General features: G+C 37.9%; 1 protein-coding gene across 4 annotated transcripts in view; it reads right to left on the bottom strand.

Annotated features, from left to right (window-relative positions):
* Positions 1–1,478: 1,478 nt before the first annotated feature.
* mettl15 (methyltransferase 15, mitochondrial 12S rRNA N4-cytidine) overlaps positions 1,479–19,560 on the bottom strand; it is a 46,581-nt gene continuing 28,499 nt past the window's right edge. For 3 of the 4 annotated variants that reach the window (XM_004067038.5, XM_078944400.1, XM_078944401.1), the window contains 4 exons: positions 16,807–16,943; positions 8,727–8,918; positions 7,626–7,804; positions 1,479–2,230 (listed from right to left, as the gene is read on the bottom strand). In XM_004067038.5, coding sequence (XP_004067086.1) covers positions 1,803–2,230; positions 7,626–7,804; positions 8,727–8,918; positions 16,807–16,943 — 936 coding nt within the window. In that variant the 3' untranslated portion in view covers positions 1,479–1,802. Of the gene's footprint in view, positions 2,231–7,074; positions 7,164–7,625; positions 7,805–8,726; positions 8,919–16,806; positions 16,944–19,560 lie in introns of all 4 variants that reach the window. The other variant, XM_020713442.3, reaches the window with a different exon arrangement.

Here is a 19,560-nt window from a genome sequence, read left to right as displayed (position 1 = left end):
AGTATGACGTACAAGTTACAACGGCAAGCCAAGCCATAAGCTGTAAGCTAGTGGGAGAGCACGTAAACAGATGGCGAATGGGAAGTGGACGGGGTTACAACATTCCCGCTCACAATATAGAGGGAAATTTCTAATGAACTACAGGAATAATATCACAATTTTTTTTTTGGGGCTAAAAATAGCAGTCATAATAAAATGACCACTGGAAACGATTTTACAATATATCAAAAGGTGACTGGAGAGGGACATTAATCGAGAACTTAATTGAAAATGTGTTTATTACACAGTTTTTTTTTTCCCTTTTTCTTTTTTTTGGAAAAACATTCCAAATTGTGCAAATTTGTCAAACTACATTGCTCACTAATTCAAAGGAATTCAAAGGATTTCCTCCAAGACTGACAATGGTAGACCATTGGCATACAAACATGTGAAAAACCTGTCCTGTTTCTAACTACTGGTGAATGCTACATGATAGATTATCAAAATAGTAAATGTAAAAAGAAAGGGGGTCACACAATGTGGACTGATGGTCAAAAAAAGTATGGAAAATCAACAAAATGGTTATAGGTAACAAAGTTGGCATGTCTACTTAGACCAGGATGAAGAGAAGCTTTGGTGCAATTTCAATAAGGAAGATCTGCCTAATCACCAGGTACGCTGAGTAGGGACTGAGTGGATTCTTCACTCCACACGTCACTCATCAATTGGCGGCAGTGGCACAGGCGGTAGAGCGGGTCGTCCAATGATCGAAGGGTTGGCGGTTCTATCCCCACTCCCCCCAGCCAGCTGTCAATGTGTCCTAGGGCAAGACACTTCACCTTCCCTGCCTCCAGCGCGGCTCCACTGTGTGAATATGTATGAATGTCCAGGTGATGGTCAGAAAGAACGTAAGGCAGCCACGCCCCTGTCAACCTGCCCCAGGACAGCTGAGGCTACATTTGTAGTTACCATCACCAAGTATGAATGAGGAGTGAATGAATAATGAACATATTGTAAATGCTTTGAGCGCCAAGAAAAAGCGCAGATAAATCTAATCGATTATTATTGGTCTTCACTTTGAGCCAACAGCTAAAGTGCCCACTTCTTCACAACTAATCACAATCAAATTCCTGTCTTTAAATTTGTTAAAGTGTGTTTTCCGCATTCCGGACATTTCGCTGGCCCACCTCCACCCTCCTCTGGGCTATTTGATTCGATGTGGTCTAGACTTAACCATCATGAGTGTCTGGATTCTTTACTTAGTCTGAGGTCATCCCAAATATGAGCCCAACTGCCAAAGACTAATGACTATTCATGCTTAACTATCAAATCTTTCAATCATACTTTCAAGATCTCTCATTAAAATGATGTTTGGACTTTATAAAGAGCTTCAGCTACTCATTGATTTTAAATTTCAACTGAAAAAAGTCTGTGCTTGACTTCTCAGAATTAAAATTATTCAGGTTTTATTTTTTTTATGTAAGTGAAAAAAAGTCAGATTTTCATAGGACACACATAGCTTTTATTAGTTTATTCGTGACACTTCATTTGAACTCCTTGCACATTGTGGATTCTGATACATTTGTTTTACTAGATGTTGCATGGCAACATCATTTGCTTGATACTCAGCATCATTGTGAAGCTCTGCAACGACGCAGCAGGAATCAATAACATCTGTACTTACCATCAAAACTGGTTTCTTAGAATTGACAAATTCTGTCTCTGCAGAAGTGGATTTCTGTGAAATTGTAGTTGTGCAGCTAGGGTGAAAAAAGTACCATAAAAAACAAAATTATTAATCTGTCACAGTCAACACTGCAAAGTTAATTTCGCAGTGCTGCCCTGAGTTTGGCAGAGCGACCGCGAGGATTGTCTCTAATGTCGTCCTTTTCTGGGACGATCACTTTTTTCCGCAGAGGAATCCAGCAGACACTGCTGCCGCCTTCTGAGTTCCTGCTCTCCAGCTTTTCTTTACTCCTGCTGTGCTTCCGTTGGCTAAAGTGATCCAGATTTGACAAGTCCTCCCCCTGCAGAAAACGTTTGACCAGTCTGTCCTCCAGTGAATGAAACGTGATCACGCAGAGGCGTCCTCCAGGTTTCAGCATTGCCTGGGCAGCACGCAGGCCTGCAAGCAGTTCATTCAACTCATCGTTTACAAAGATGCGCAGAGCCTGAAAGGTTTTAGTGGCTACATGAGCAGGTCGCTGAAGTCTGTCTTTGCGCGCATAGATGACTGCAGCAGGAAATGCTCCTAGAAACATACAAAAAAAGAATAAAAAATCATAAAAGTACATCTAATGGACCCACTGTCAGCCCAATAAAACACTTAAGTAAATCCTCGTGGAATAATATCCACTAAATGGATCTTCACACATTTCAAACACCGGTTTTCTTTTATTTTTTTCTTTTAAACATCTTTACTTTCTTCTTCCATCCTCTGCATCTGTAGCAGCTTCATCTACTGAGCACATTTTTAAAATAATGTTTGAAAAGTTCTTAGACCTGTGTGTTTTTTCTAAATGCAACAAGCAATCCACTTTGTCTGGTTTTAAAGGAGTGAAATTGTCAAGCAAATTGAGGTGCTGACATGGTCCCTCCCTGGATCACATTGCATGTAGGTTCCGATTTCATTTTTCATAATAAATTATATGTAATAAATAAAAACATAATATATTTTTGTTTGTGTGAATTTTATGTATCTTTTTGATAATTTGAAACATTTGAATATACAAATGAGAAATCAGACAACCAAAAGTATGCCACATTAATTAATATTGTATATAAATATATTTCATTTAAGTTGGTTTGTCTTTATGGCACCTAATGTAACAAAAAGATGGGACAGCGTTTTTTTTTCTACATAAGTGAGGTGATAGACAAATGCTTTGAAACATCTGGAGGCTAGACCATTGAGTGTGTAAGAGATCTGGACTGAGTGACCCCTCCTCCCTTGAGTTCCAAATGGGAACTACTCAATCCCATAGACTTTTTAGAGAAATAAAAGCTATTACACAGTCGTTCTATTTGTCAGAATAGGCATTCTTGCTCTGAAACCTTTTTTGTTGATGATATTTTTTCTTTATCGCAAGTATTCAGGTAATAAATTGGCAAATCAGATGCCCCACCTCAATGTTTGATTGACAGATTCTCCAGAGCCACTGTCAGTGGAAGGTGTGTGGACTTTCAACAATCTCACTCCTGATTGGCAACAGTAGTTGCCATAGAAGCATGGCGACTTCCTTATGGCAGAAAAACGACGGCTGAATTGGCTTTATTTCACTGTAGGTATTTTCTATGAGAAACGTCACACTAGTTAGTCCAGTTCTACTATACAGTCAATGGGATAAACCAACGTATTTTAGGAAATTCCATCTTTTACTCCAAAATGTTTCTTTAAAGTAATATCAATGACATTTTGATTTTTATAACAGAAATAAAGACTTATATAGAGAATTCACTTTTACAACCCCCACTCTGAAAAAAAGTATGCCTCTTCAGAAACCAACAAAAAAAAAGATTCATTTTTAACTCATCATCCAAAGAACTTTAGAATATTTTCCAAACTTTTACCAACAAGGACTTATTTTAGAAAAATCTACTTGTGTACTAAAATACCACAAATGTTTCGAGTCATGATGTATATTAGGTTACAGTTATTCAATTCAAGATGTCAATGCAACATTTCTTTGACGGACAGATGTCACAAAATATTCCAACGTCTTTTTCCAACACAAAAGCATGGAAGAAAGTTGAGACAAAACACGTCAGAGCACGCACAAGAAACCCACTGGCTATTTAAAAAAACACACAGGCCATTGTTTTGAAAAGTGGGAGCACTGCAGTTGGACTTAGCTGCAGGTCCTTCAAACTAAGTGTGAAACAGATGGAAGGCGGCGATGGCGCCGCTACTGCTTATTTGTCACTGGTGATGAGTCACTGTCAAGTTCAAATAAAAAAAAAGATGAAATCACAGTCCCATATTTGGATTTAAAAGAAAAAAAGTATTGGGCAGACTTTTTCTGTTGTCTAAATTGTCTTGTATGAGGTTTAGAAATAACTCACTCCAGGCCTCCAGCTAACCTTTCGGATGACAGACATTCAAAGGTCTGCGGATCAACTTTAAGAGTCAAAAAGTTCAAAATTAGCAAAACAAAGGACGCTGCATTTAAGTGAAGAAGGGCAAAGCTAAAGTTGGCAGGTTTAAAATGCAGAAAATAAAGTCCAAAACAATCAAAATACAGCAGCACACACCAACAACTAAAATAAACATTAAAGTTTAGAAGAAAACTACTATAAAATGTAAAGTTAGCCATGCTGCATTTCTCTCCTCCTGCATAAAGCAGTGAAGGGTGTGACTCACTGCAATCAATTTAATGCCAGCACAACAAAGAACCAGCCCCGCTCTGGCCTCAACAAGCCACACGCTCTCTTTAATTTATCCTTTAAACATTCTGTAGAAATTTGTGTGGAAAAACGGCGAAATCTGCACATGTATTAAACAGGGCAGTCATGTGGTTCAGACTAAACTACAATGCTAAGAGTGCTCAACTCACAGCACCAGACTTACCGTAATTTCCAGGCTATAGAGCGCACCTGATTACACTTTTACACACCCATTACATTTTTAAAGAATAAAATATTTTGTACATACATAAGCCGCATAGTAACTGTAGCGGGGACACAAGGGCCTAACTGCTAATTAACTGTCAACGTTGGAGAGCTGTCCATCTTCCATACAGTGCACAAACTTGAACTGAGTCAGAGAGGAAGAAACAAACACAGATGCATATTGCATTAAGTTCTTTCCAGCATTAAAGCCTACTTTTCTGAACACACCCACAAACAGCCAAAAAGCATGGACTTAACTTCTGCTCACAGTCCCCTCGCTCATGGTGAGGAACTTTACACCCACGATTCCCCACTTCCCATGAGTCTTAGGGGCTGAAGGCGGGGCTAACCCCAGGTCCCCACACTTTGTTGTAGATTGTAGATGTGGATGTGCTGAAACCGCACGCGTGTCTAAGAAAAAATTAACTTGTGTCTTCCTCATCACATATACAGAATTCCCCCTCACGCCAACCGTTTCTGCTCGAGCGCCCCTAGCGGCCGTTAGAAAAAAATGCATTAAATAGCCGCATCATTGAATAAGCCGCAGGGTTGAAAGCGTGCGACAAAAGTAGTGGCTTATTATCCAGAAATTACAGTATTATGTTGCACGTCTCTGTGTCATACTCTGCCTGGTGGTACGTCTCATCTTCAACTGCCACATGTACAAAGTGCATATGAGAGCAGTTGCACAACAGATGTAGATATGTTGTTCTCAAAGGTCAGAACCAAAAAAAAAATACAGAGGTAAAAAACATTTGGAACCTTTCAAATGAAGTGGGATCATAACTAATCTGTACATGTCTATGGTTGCACCTCATCAGAAAGTGTCTTAAAGTCTTTGAAAGAACTGACTGTGTGTAAACCAGCAGGAATTATGACCAGGATGTGAACATGCTTGAGTACAGCAACTGTGAACATTATTTATTTAAACAATGGAACTCTTCATTCATGTTCTCTCAACTGGTCATGTTGCTTGTTTTACTGTCCTAAAATATGACAAATAGCTCCAGATGTCAAGTTGAGTTCATTGTCTGAGGACTCTGGCAGAACAAGGACATTAACCTGTAGGTGTGTACAAAAGAGGAAAGAGTAAAAATTTGAAGACAAACAAATGTAAGCTCATATTAAAAATAAATATATTGTAGATATTGAGTTGTCTGTCTTTTAGCTTAATACGTCTCCCCAATAACTCTGGGAGGAATAATCCTATACCATCCAGGCCTCTTTATAGATTGTTGTTGCCTTAAGCCTTAGTCAAATGCATCCATACTTTGAGTTGACCCTTACTGTGGTGTGTTTTTTAGTTGTGCAGGCCCATAGAGAATTGTAGACAGGAGTGGCCACATCTTGAGGGGAGCGCAGGTGTGTCTTGCAGTTTTCTTAAGGCTTGTGCAGCCATCTCAAGGATACTAGGGACGTTTGGGTGATGCTGTCGTATGTGTCCTATTGTCCCACTCTAGTCGTTAGTGATGCGTGTGTATTGGCTCCTTAATTACTACACTTTAATGTTTGTTAGGACCTGTTGCCTGCAGCAACTGCATTGAAAAAAATGTGCATGAAAATTTTTAGCTCTATAGGACCATTGAGCAGTCTACGACCCTGACATTTCGTACAGGCCACCTGGGTCCTCCATACAAGTTAGTCCAATTTTTGCCCCCATATTCCTCCAATAGTGCAGTTGTCCCTCAACAAATATGAATTTCACCATGAATGTTGATATAATCGCTGTTCTACATCTAAAATATAAACTTTGATGAGCCTGAATGAGGATCACATCAATAAAGGAGGTTTTGAACAAGTTTTTCTACCGTGGCTTTTTTTCTATGATATTTTACAATCTAACTTTACAGCGAGCTATAACATCTGAAAGAAGTTTGTAATTTCCCCCCAATTTGAATCACATTTACAGCAATTACTTATAAATGGCTAAGTGTCTCCTAACATGTTCTTGTTAGAGAACATGTTAGGAGACACTTGTCTAACAAGAAAACTGCCTATATTTCAACTTCTATCATATCACATCTAATTCACCTGAAAATTATCTAAAAGCAGAACATTTTTAAATTATGCTAAAAACTCATGCAGCAAGTGTTTTTTTTTTTTTACTAAATCTATTTTTAGCGAAGCATTTACAAATTTATTACCTTATAATTCTTTCTTATTTTGGTCATTCTCTAGAATTTCCCTCAGGTTAAAGTAATTTATTTTTTCAATGTAGCAAAATTTGTCAAAATATTTTTCAGAAACAAGACTTTTAATGCCCTTTCTTTTTTACCCTTAATGGCTACGGTCACATACCCTCGTCAGTACTCCCACTAAAACGTTTTTTTGTAGGCATCACTGTCACGACTGATGATAGAGCCACCGTCCCCCACACAAAACTTCCTCAAAACGAGACATCTTGAATAGTTGAACAGTTGCGAAAGAACACTGGTGTTAAGTCAGCTTGCTCTTCAAAAGAAATCAAACAGCTGCTCTTACTCACACCTGTTCTCCCAGGGTGACACTGACGCACGCACTGCTCTGCTCAATAACTGTGGCAACGACATCTTGCATCTCAGATTTGGAGTCAAAAACTGGAAAAGAAAAAAAACTAACAACAATCAGGGAAGACAAAAAAAATATAAAACAACCAAGCCCTGCTGCATGTAATAGTGCGTCATTTGTGTCAGCTTGTGTGGGTGCCTGCGTTTATGTCAGGTGTGCTTTATATCCACATGAAGGAAAAGGAGGAGCATTACAAGGGAGCGGCGGATAGCGGGCTACTTTAGTGAGACTGTTTTCAAGGCTCTGGGCTTTTTCTATTCCAGCCACATTCATCTCTGTCTGCCTGTCAATTTTTTCTCTCATGGAGAGATTTAGAATGAAACCTCCTTAAACTGAAGTACAACCACGACTGACACCGCATGTCGGCACATTTTTCAGAAGCACACATGCCACCGGTAAACAGTCCTGATAAGTCCACTTAAGTTGTTTTTTTTTTCCCCCTGCAGCCCCCAGGGTGCGGCAGGGAATTAATCAGGAGGGTGGCGTGGTACCTGCAACAACACTGGCCAGCTGCTGCGTCCGAGTGATGGGGCTGACCCGGCGTGCCTCTACGATGGCTGAGGCTATTTTCCTGGCGTGTCTTTCTTCTCCATAGGCCATGAGGATGGATGCAAGAGCCTGTTGATCTAAGGTATTCACCACGTCAGCAGCACAGGGCATGTCAGGGTACCTACGCACAAAGAGAAGCCCAATTAAGCTGCTTGACGTCATGTCTTTGCTGACAGAGGAAAATCCTGACAGACACATCTGAAAACCTTTTTAGCTGGCAGTTCTGAAAAGAAAGATTGTGAAGCCGGGAGAGGAGCGATGCAGTTTGCTAATAATGAGGTTATGTGGATGTTTTGCAGATTATGCTGACACTGGGGTGTCGCCTCGATTTAGTTGCGAATGCATACACATTAATATTTGCAAAATCTAGAGTCAGTTGCTTTGAAAAACTTATTACATTTGCCTTGAACTTTTATACAATTATGTTCCAATAATTTTACACATCAACCTTTGGAAAATGATCTTTTTTTCAATCAATAGAATTAAAAAGAAAAAGAAAATTTCAAAAAACGAGTTGTTTTTTAGAGAACTAAAAGTAAAAATCTGTTTTATTTTGAAAAGAAAGTGAAAACTGGAACAAATGGGACCGTGCCTCATTTTTGTTTGGGGTCTTTTTGTGTACACAAATTTCTGGGGGCACTACAAAACCTGAATCTACCACAAGTGGTCTTATGGTAGAGTGTCCACCCTGAGGGGAAGGCCGTGAACTCAAATCCGCAGTCCAATCATACCAAAGACTTTAAAAATGGGAACCATCTCCTCCTGCTTGACTTGGGGGGTTAAACCAGCCAAAAAGGAACATGTCTTTGTTACTATAAGTTTTTTCTTAAAATAAGAATTCTCAGTGAGATCATTTTTCCACCATTGGTAGATTTTTTTGCTTATTTAAAGAAAATGTTTCACTTTGTTTTTTTACTTGTTTCTGGGGGCCTTTTTAAGTCTTGTGATCCTCTCATTGCTCTCCAGTGAGCATTGAAGCTACTGGCTCCCATAATCCTGCAGCTCTCGCCCCGACCAGCTGCTCCATGTGGCAAATGTCTTACCTCTCTGCATCCATTCTCATGTCCAAGGGCCCATCTTTGCTGAGGGAGAAACCTCTCTCTGCCTGATCCATCTGCATGGAAGAACAGCCAGCATCCAACAAGACGGCATCAATGCTCCCTGGCTTCACATTCAAGCGATTCAACAAAGCTTCAAGCTCGCTGAATCGGCAGAGCAATGGTTTCACACGGCCTCTGGAGAAAAGATTAAGAATTTTATTTTGTTTAACAACTCACTGAAGTTGACTCCAAGAAATGAGAGCTTTGTTGTGATTTAATTCATTGCAGCATTTTTTCATTTTTATGTAAATGTCAAGCTCATCGGCTAAAAAAGAGAACCAGCTCACAGCAGAAACAGAAGGACCAGAGAAGCCCAGACAGGTTTTCCTGTCTCCAACTCCAGCAGGGATATCCCAAGCTGCTCCCCGGCCAGCTGGGGACGCATACCCAGTTCAGAGAGTCAACTCTTGTGTTGTGCTCACCTGGCAGGCCAAAAATAACAAAGGTAGAGCCCAAGGGAGTACTCTTCCAAGGTGCCCTAGAGCACTGCAAACAAGTGTGGAGGATGACTGCCTGACTCCCAAACTTTTTAAAAGAAGTAGCCCCCTCCGCCATGCAAATAAAACTAAAACTTCATCATTTGGAGAGTTTCAAGTTAAATCAACTTATTAAACAAAACTTCAGCTAAGAAGTTCAGAGCAGCAAGCTTTTTCTATAGCTGCACCAAGACATAGGCATACTTTAAATTATACACTTTATCTGTGAGACACTTTAACAGTTGGGATTTAACTTTTTCTTTAAATGTGTTTCAAATAGCTTGATGAATCTGATGTCTCACCCATCTATGCGAGCAACTCTGTGCACACTGAGTGAGTCACTCCTTTCAACACACGATCATCCATCTGGACAAAAAGACTTGTTAATTTTAGTGTTTTCCTACCATGAAGAAGTGAGACCACAAAAAGCATGCACAACTCCCAGCAAAAAAAACAACACATGCCTCTCCTTACTGGCCCTCAGAGGCTCCTCGATGTGAACTTTATTATATAAATGGATGCAGAGGCCATTTGTCAAAATATGCATTTATGTAAGTGTTTAAATAACTGGAAAGCCAATCATATTTTATGTTTCTTTTCCTAAACTCTGTATTTGTAATCAGTCGACATCAAGAGTGAATATCTTTTTATTTGTCACAGTGAAAAGATATTGTAGAATACAGCAGATGTTAACAAAAGCCCAGTCTAATGGTAAAAAGCTTAAGAGTAAAAAATAAGGTGCGTTTAAAAAAATAAAAAAACATTATTAAATAGAAAAAACTGTTTTTTCGTTGACCACATTGACTGGGTCTCCCAATTGAGGAAAAAAAAAATCCCTAAATTGTGTGTTAAAAAACTATTGTGACCATTTTGCATCTCAAAATGAGACAAAAGTCCAAAAAACAGCAAGTTTTGCTTTATTTGAGAACTTGTACACAGTTTCAGTTTTCCTCATGCAAACATCAGATCAAGTGGGTTCATGGTAAAAAAAAAAAAGACATTTGAAAAATTGTAGTTTTAATTGCTTGTAAAACAAAAAGGAATGATTACTAAAATTTTATCAAGACATCTATTTTTTAACTTAAACTTTTTTGCTTAGTCTTTTGGTTAGGATTAGGGCTCTAGTTTCCTTTTGGGCAGGAAATAAAACGTATTTTCTAAAAGAAATTTTTTTTTAACACTATCATTAGATGTATTTACGGCATTTACTGCATTAAAACCTTTTAACCAGCAGTGACTGTCTTCACTCTGTCACAGGCTGAAAGTTTTTATGTCGCTAAAACACATCCGAAGAGAAAAATAAGTTAATTTCTAAACGAAATGTGCCAGTTTTATGTACAGTGATACAAAAAAAAGAATAAATCTGATTGAAATTAATTAAGTGACTTTCTATATTTATAAATTATAGAATGTAACTAAGGTGAATTTGTATAGTAATAAATCAAACATAACATTCTCTCTGAAACTCCTGAGAAAAACTTTGGGATCGACTTTATGCTTTGTTGTGCTCAAATTTTATACAATTACAACTTTAAATTAAATTAAAATAAATGTACATTCTGTTGTCTAAGAGGAAAATGTGTCTTGATAGAGCATGAAATAATAATGGTACAAAATTTCTCTTCTACAAAAAGAAAATCAATGCTAAAATTAAAGTGAAGTGAAAAAAGATACTGCTATCCTTTCAACAGTAATGATAAAGGCTTGTGGTCTTTGATTCATCTTCTCCTCAGACATCGTCACTTGGAAGATGTGAACTTCACAAGAAAAATGCACAAACAAGGTTCTAAGCACAGCACTCCATCTCCAGTTTTTTTATCTGATCAGTTAAAAGAAAAATCTATTTAAAGACCACCTTAAACAGACTATTCTCAGAGCAAGAGCAGAATGCATCACTGTGTTTTTTTTCAACCAAAAGACAAAATAAATCTAAAAGAGAAAAAAAATTATGATATTCAAGATCAACTTAAACAGAAGTCTGTTTAAGCTGAACCCAATTATCTGTAATTTTAATATGCGTCCTATTCAAAAACAATAACAATTACAAAAAGTTATGTGTAATATTGTCAATTAATAAAAATTATTTTATATTTCATCAACAAAAATAGAGGACCAAGAAAAATGAGAATACAATGTCTTCAAATAAAGCAAACAGGAAATTAGCAGGAAAATACTTCAAATAATCACTTTATTACTGTGTCACTTTGATTTACCCGTAGACACACACAAACATACACACACGTTTGACTTAAGCCATTAAACTCAAGTGAAATGAAATTTAAACTGTGATGGCATTTTGATCAGGGTTTACTCCGCCCACCTTGACAACGTTCCCAAATCTGCAATTATAAGCGTAAAATAATTAAGTTTGAACCCATCAATCAACCCACTAACCACACCCCTAATTGTGAGAGTCTGAACGCTACTCAAATCAAGAAACAAAAAGGGGTTCTAATGGGACTACTTCTCTGGCAGGCTCAAAGGCATGCAAGAGAAGAATTAAAACACAAATGCAGTCCATTTTATAAGATATGGATAGAAATGTTCTAAAATGGTGCAGTTCACACAGCACTGCAGGGTGACACACACAAAAAAATCTGATTTTGCTGATGAAGCTTTAGACAAGGCACAGTATCTGCAAACTAACCTGGAAAGGGTATTCATGTTAAACAATCACATTTACCAACTAATTGTTGGTTATTTATTTATTCAGAAATGGAAAACATTAAAAAACAGTTGCAAATCTTACTTAACCCCCTGTAAAATCAACTGGCCAACAAAAAATGAAATGAAACAATGTCCATTCTGAGAGATACAATTAAAACTGGAACAGTGAAAGAACTTCCATTTAGAGTTAGGTCAGAGGTGGACAATGAGGGTCGGACTCCACTGCTCTGGCAGGTTCTGATTGGCTTGACACGCCTGAGCCAGGTGATCTGCCATATGTAAGGCAAGAATATCTGGAAATCAAGCAGACACACTGGTTCTTGAGGCCTGGAATTGTACAACCATTGCATTAGAGAAACAGGGAATTGATTTTTGCAAAGTGAACAGCATGATCATCTTAACATCCCATCAGTCTTCACTCGTGGGTATGTGAAAGTTGTTGACTTTCTACATTTAGGCTCACTTTGACTCGCACAACTTCGACTGGAATAAATCTACTCAATGGGGTTTACTCAAGTCAAGAGAAGGTGAGTCCCAATGTTGAGTGAAGATCTGATGAGAATGTCTGACAGAAGTGTATGTGAGGCAGATCTTTGACTGTCACCCAAAAAAGAAGCATCATCGATATTCTGAGGTAGACAGGGGGACATATAGTTAAGGAAGATTTGTGGTCTCAACTTTTTTTGGTCCCTATAGTCAAACTCAAAGGTGGACATAAAGGGTGAAAAAGGGAATCAAACCAAAGAGGGACGGCTTGGTTCTCCTACAGAACTCTAGAGAGGTCCTAGAGAAGAGAGTCTGATCAATGAAACAGCATCATGTCCTCAGAGCATTGGAACAGCTTTCTACCCTTTCTAGAATTCCTAAGGAATGTTGGTAGCTTGCATCTCCAGTCCACTTGTGTTTTAGTGACTTGGGGAAGGCATTTTACTATGTCCTAAAGAAACTTTTATGGGTTGTACTCTGGGAATAAGAGATGCATGACTGGCTGGTGGAAACTGGGGGTCTGGTGAAAGTTCGATCCCAACAGTCATCATCATAGATTCTGTTTATTTCTTTATGGACTGGTAATGGCATTAGGCTTTGACTTTGGGAGACGTAGAATTCTATCTCTGCTGTTACAGTTGATGTGGTCGTTGGCCTTAAGAAGCCACGGCCTCCAGCTCTTGCTTGTGTTTTGCAGCATGCAAAAAAGTTGGAGAATCAGCACCTGCTAGTCTAAGAATCACCTCAAAGTACAAGGCCATGATTTTAACCCAGAAGACAAGTGTAATACTCCAGTGTAATAATAGTCCTGTGCTCGGGTCTCTGCACTGGCTCCCTGTACCTGAAAGAATAGACTTCAAAGCAGCTCTGCTTGTGTACAAGTCTCTCCATTGCCGAGCACCAAAGTACATCTCTGACATGTTAGTGCCATATGAACCATCTCATACTCTGAGGACTTCAGGGGCCGGCCTCCTGTTGATTCCCAGAGTCAGAACTAAACAAGGGGAATCAGCGTTTCAATATTCTGCAGCTAAAATCTGGAACAGCCTCCCTGAAGTCGTAAGACAGGCCTCTTCTGTGTTAATGTTCAAATCTAGACTTAAAACATTTCTGTTTAGCCGTGTATATGACTGAAAGGTCCTATCTGCACTTTTCTTTCCTTTCCTTCCTTTATTTTTTAAATGAATTTTCAATTTTTTTCTTTTCTTTTAAAGTAAATTTTACATTGATTACTTCTATGATGTATTGTGATTTTAATGCATTTTTCTGTTTTGTGAAGCACCTTGAATTACTTTGTGTACGAATTGTGCTATACAAATAAACTTGCCTTGCCTTGCCTAATACTCTATCTGGTTTAAAAAGGAGTCACTTCCCCTGGTGGAGAAGTTGAAGTCTGACAAAATTTATTACAAAACATGTACGTGTAAGCTAGGAAATGATTAAAAATATGCAAAGCAGTTATGCAACTACTTTAAATTATTAACTTCTTTATGTGGCCTAGGTACAGAGTTGGATGCCTTATGTAAGGTCTTATATTATTAAGCAGGACAAGTTTCAGTGGTGTATTTGCTGAGGTTCAAGTGTAGGCTTATAATTGCTTAAGAGATGCGAGTTATTTTTAGTTGTAGCACTGGCAGCATTAAAATCAAAGCAATGGTTTTGTTATTAATGTTGCCACACCCATCGTATGAACCATGACTGAGTACGATTCTTTTCAGATCTCAGTCTCCAAGCACCAACGCTCAGTTGAGTTTATGTAAAACGGCATTTCTGCATTCATAAATTAATATGCAACAAATATGTACATTTCTGAATACTAATGTGGCTACATTGATAATAGTTTAATTTCTAAAACATCAGCTGCACTTTGACATTTTGCACCCCGATCATGTAAATACTAGGAAAGGCATATGTATATATATATCGCCACCTTTATAAAAATACTTTCTTTTACAAGATTTGTTTTTAGTTCTTATAACCAAGATTCCACCCATGAAGGACGTTCAAAACAGCGACCTCAGTTTGAGTGCATGCTCATTCTACATGATGCAGCTTCTTCACAAATGAAGCCTAAAATATTCCCTTGTGTTGACCTGCTCACTTCCTTTATCTGCGTCACTAAAGCCTAAGACAAGATGCCAATTGATTGCTTTCAGCAGGGAAGCAGTGATGGAAATATCTACTCCTGGTGTGGAAAAAAAAGAGGAGGATTCAAACAAACACAGGGTAGGTCTTTCAAAATACATTTTGCATGGGTCAACTTTCCTGACCTATTGAGGAAACAGAAAGACCTTTTCATGACCTGCTGGGTTAAATGAGGAAAAAAAAGAAAATTGTAAGAAACTAGAGCAGGTGGAAAAACTATTCACTGTTGCACTTTCTAACAGCCTTTTTTTCCTGCCTGCTTTTTTAATAAATAGTTATCTAAAGAAATTAATCATTATAAAAGTATCAGAAGTATCATTTTCCCACTGTCACAAGACTTTAAAAAGTTTAGCCTTAGACAGCTCTTTGGTCTTGGCCATCGTTGATTTTGGAGTGTGACTGTGTGAGGTTGTGGACAGGTGTCTTTTATAAAGATAACAAGTTCAAACAGGTGCCTTTAATACAGGTAACAAGTGGAGGACAGAAGAAGTTACAGGTCTATGAGAGCCAGAAATGTTGCTTGTTTGTAGGTGGCCAAATACTTATTTTCCACCATTATTAACAAATAAATTCCTTAAAAATCATAAAATATCATAAAATAAATCACTGTCACACTAAAGAATTACTTAGAATTTAATGCTGTTCTGCTTCAGACAGAAGAAAATAGATCATAGAGCGTTCATAAAGGTTTTAGCCTTTTAGTAGCAGGTTTTAGCGACTCTTTTTGTAATTGGTGCATTCCAGTGTTTATATGAGAACACAATGCCGTCTGACCTGTGCAGTGCCAGAGTTCATTGAACCGTGCACTGATCCACCTCTGCAAGTCGGCCTTGGAACAGTTCGCTCAATTGTCCCTGAACAAAACTGATTATTTTTCCAGTTCAGGTAACCATTGACGCTGCAATCCTTTACTCTTTGACAAAACATTGTGGTAAACCAAGTTCTTCTGAACACAGCTGGCAAATGAGTAGAACATTTCCATAGTGGAGTATCTAACCTGCCTCAGATGAAATGATAATGCTACAGCCATAATAATCTACCTGACCTCAAGTATAAATGTGCCTCTCATGTTTATTCATCGCGATCAGTGCCTTTAAGATTTACAGCATTCATTGTAGGAACAACATCTGCAGTGCTTCAAGTGCAGGGAAGTCATAGCAACAAGAAAAAAGGTGCAGAGAACAGCAAGGCTCGACAGACAGGACACAAAAAAAATCTCATTAAGGGCATGCTTGGATCTAAAACTCTTTGTAAGATTGGGCTTTTTTTTAACATGAAATTAATCCTTTTTGTGGTTCAGTTCCTACAAAAAACACTCAGCAGTTTGCTATGAGGATGTACCATCTTTAATGTGTACGCGGACAGAGAGAATCCCCTGAACCCAGATGTGTGGAGGGGATGCACAGCGTAGGCGGGCGGGGCCTTTTACTCAGGCTCCTAATAATTTTGGATAATTGCTAGATTTCCTCAGCCTTGTGCAACTTGCATCATGAGTAGGCATGGCAGAGCTTACAGTGGGGTTATATTGCCGCTGACAGAATACAGTGTTTTCATTCTCTCCCTCTCTTAATTGTCATTCCCTGCTCACAGGCACATTTCTCTGGCAGATTCCCTTGAGAGAGGTTTCCCCAGAATCTACGTAAAAGGATTCCTTCCCACGCCATGGTCTTAGGAAGAACTCATTTTCATCCACCCGCGCCTTGCTCATGCACGCACACACATCCTCCCTCTCACCCTGGCGCTGTGTCCTCGTGTCTCCCTGTTCTCTCACTCTTATGTTTTTAGTTTCTTTTTTGTCTCTCTTCACTTTCTAACACCCACCCCTCCCCTCCCCGTAACTTATGGATCCTCCGTGGGAGACAGCATCTCCCTCACACAGCAGGCGTGGGCCCTTACTTTGACAAATGACATGCTGGGCCCACCAGCATTGCGTGGGGGGAAAAAAAAAAGCTTTAAGTTAAGGAGGAAGAATGGATTTGATTGGGCGGTGAAACTCAGGGGCTTTTTCTTGGCAGCAGTATTAGATCGGACTCTGGGAAGACGTGAGAAACATGGGAGTTCTGCAATACTGCTTTGTGTCTAAACTACAGTATGTTTGAAAAATAATGACCACAAACCAAACTGTTTTTCAAACTGCCACGTCGTCAGCTGTGACAATAGAAAGTTGTGGTCTTGTTTTTTGCACGCTGCAGCTCTAAAATCTAACTCGTGTTCTCGCCTAGTCGATCATCTTTTAATAAATCACTTACGGGTGTTGTTTGGCAAGCTGTTGGGCCAGAGAAATAGCTGAAGGATCTCGGTCCAGAGCCAGAACTGTGACTTCGGGAACCGTGTTTAGAATTTCTTTGGTATGACCACCACCACCAAATGTCATGTCCAGGACCACCTACGTATGAGAAAGAAAGACAACAACACATTCATCTCACAACAGGGCTCCAGGACACCATAAACATGATTCATCATCATTATCATCATCACAATGCTAATTCATCATTTAAGTGTTTCTTTCTAAGTGATCACGACTTCATTTTAAAACTGATTTTGCAGGATCTCAGGCATCATGATCTCAATACAGAAAGATCGAAATTCAGGTGATCTTGAAGCAGAAAACCTCAATAAATACATTTTAAAAAGCCTAAAGCTTTAAAATGCAACTCCCTGAGATAAAACAATGCAAAATGCTAATTATTTGTATACTTTTTTTATTTCTGCGTGTAGAAATTATTAATAAGATAACATACTGAAAAAAATGTGACAAAGAAAACTTTGTTTAATTATTCCATAAGCCGGACAAAATATATTGCACATATTCAACAAGTCTCAACTATGAAAGAATTACTACAATATCTCTGCAGAACAACATAACAATTCTTAAATCTTTGTAATACCAAACTTTTCAACGCAAAATGCAGCAAATATATCTTAGGGGCTGCAGTAGAATAAAACCTTAAAAAAGGAATGCAACCAAAACTGGTCAGAAAGCTTCCAATAAAGAAAGCCTGAGCACAGTTACAGTGAATATTACTGTATTAGTAAGTGGCTAAAAATAATTAATAAAATAAAAATCAATCAACTTGGGATTTTTTTGTATATTATGAAAAAAATTTAGGTAAAAACTGACAAGAAAAATGGTTTAGCTAGAAAACACCAGGGGCAGACCAACAAATGTGTGCATAGATGCCTTTTTTTATTTTCAATGAATGTCTAATAACTGAATCAAGCAAATATTAAGTCCATATTTACATCATACCAATTCTGGATGTGTAATCTCTGAACTTGATTTAACTGAATTTTAAGTGTAATCAATAAGATCTTACAAAAGAATGAGAAAATATTAAACACACTGAATCTTTGAAATATGTTTATAAATTTGACTTATTAGTTTAACCTAGCTAATCTATTCTTTTGGCAGATAACGTTTTCTTACATTCAGCCACTAAAATAAATGCTTCACCCCCAAAAAAGCCCTAAATGAGGGTATTTGTAGGGAATTTCTTTGGTCACCTCCCCCTTAACAAAATTCTCTTATACAATTGCATTTAGTTGGTTTGAAACACTTGCTGCAAGTCTGTGACCATTTCATTTTTTTTGTTTTTGGATTACAGAAGCAAGAAAAAAAAGTGTATTTTATGCAACAACAAAAACAAAAAAAAAACATCTGCAAAAATTACAAGCTTTTTTCTGCATTTTTTGCAAAGGAGGTTTGTAATTTGTTCCAAAAAGCTGTAGTCTTGAGTAACAAAACAAAAGAACACTTTCTCCCTGAGGTGGGGTTGTTCTCTTGAAGGTCTTGAGTTTGTCTCAAACAGTTTTCAATTTAAATTCATTAGTCAGAAAGTCAGAAAGCTTTGACATGGGTTGATGTTTTTGTGAAACCAAATGAAACATATGAAACAAAATGAGAATCTAACATTTCAAGGGTGTGACATTAACATTATCCCCTGGTGACTTTTAGGCTTTAGTTTGGTCAAGAAATAAAATAAAATAAATCTGTAATTAACTTATGCTCTTGTGATTACTTACAAGCTAGAGAGTCAGTAGCCTGTTTTGAAAGCTCCAGTGCACATGAGTGTGACTCATTGCATGCATCAAAAAAATAAACAAATCACAGAAGGATAAAACATAACTTCATTCAACTGTGCCAATTTGGAAAATGACATTAATCCAGACCACACAAACCTAGCATTTGATCATAGAACTACCTAAATGAAAAGGTTACTGCATGTTGTTTCCATGGAAATCTTTCCAATTGGTGCACACACTCTTACTTATGAAATAAATGTTATATATAAACCACAGACACATTTCTACAGACATATTAGAGGTTATTGTGTAATTTACATACAAAAAAACATATCCTTACTGTCTTTGTGCAGTATCTTATGACAACCTTACTGTGAAAAGGCTTCTTAAATAAAATGAATTAAATATGTAGTGATTTATTACTTGCTTTGTGTATGATGAAACTATCAAAGGTAATAAAAAATACAAAAAAAGGTAAGTCTTATATTGGATATGTTTTAATAAAAACAATGACAGAAAACTGTGAGTATATGTAGAGGGTGAGTTTTATATAACTAGGTTTTTGTCAACAAGCCTGGACATCCCATTTTTAATTTTAATTAAACAGTAGTTAGATGCTCAACTGGGGCCCTATGACTATGAAATAAAAAATGCATATCAGATAAGAGCTTGGGTCTTAGGAGGTTAAAGACCACTCTGAGGAAGAATTTGGTTTCTGTGTTTTTATTATGTTCTTGTGGCATTTTCTGGTGATGGAGGACATATGCAGTGGGGCAGAAAAAAATGTAGTCAGCTACCAATTGTGCAGGTTTCCCCACTTAAAAAGATGAGAGAGGTCTGTAATTTTCATCATAGGAAAACATCAACTATTGAAAGACAATATGAGAAAATTCCAGAAAATCACATTGTCTCATTTTAAGAAACTTATTTGCAAATTATGGTGGAAAATAAGTATTGGGTCACCTACAAACAAGCAACAT

This window comes from Oryzias latipes, chromosome 3 (assembly GCF_053564925.1).
Source record: "Oryzias latipes strain Hd-rR chromosome 3, Olatipes_Hd-rR_3.1".
In the NCBI taxonomy this organism is placed as follows: domain Eukaryota; kingdom Metazoa; phylum Chordata; class Actinopteri; order Beloniformes; family Adrianichthyidae; genus Oryzias; species Oryzias latipes.
The sequence above is the reverse complement of the archived record's forward strand: the minus strand, read 5'-3'. Positions and strand labels throughout refer to the sequence as shown.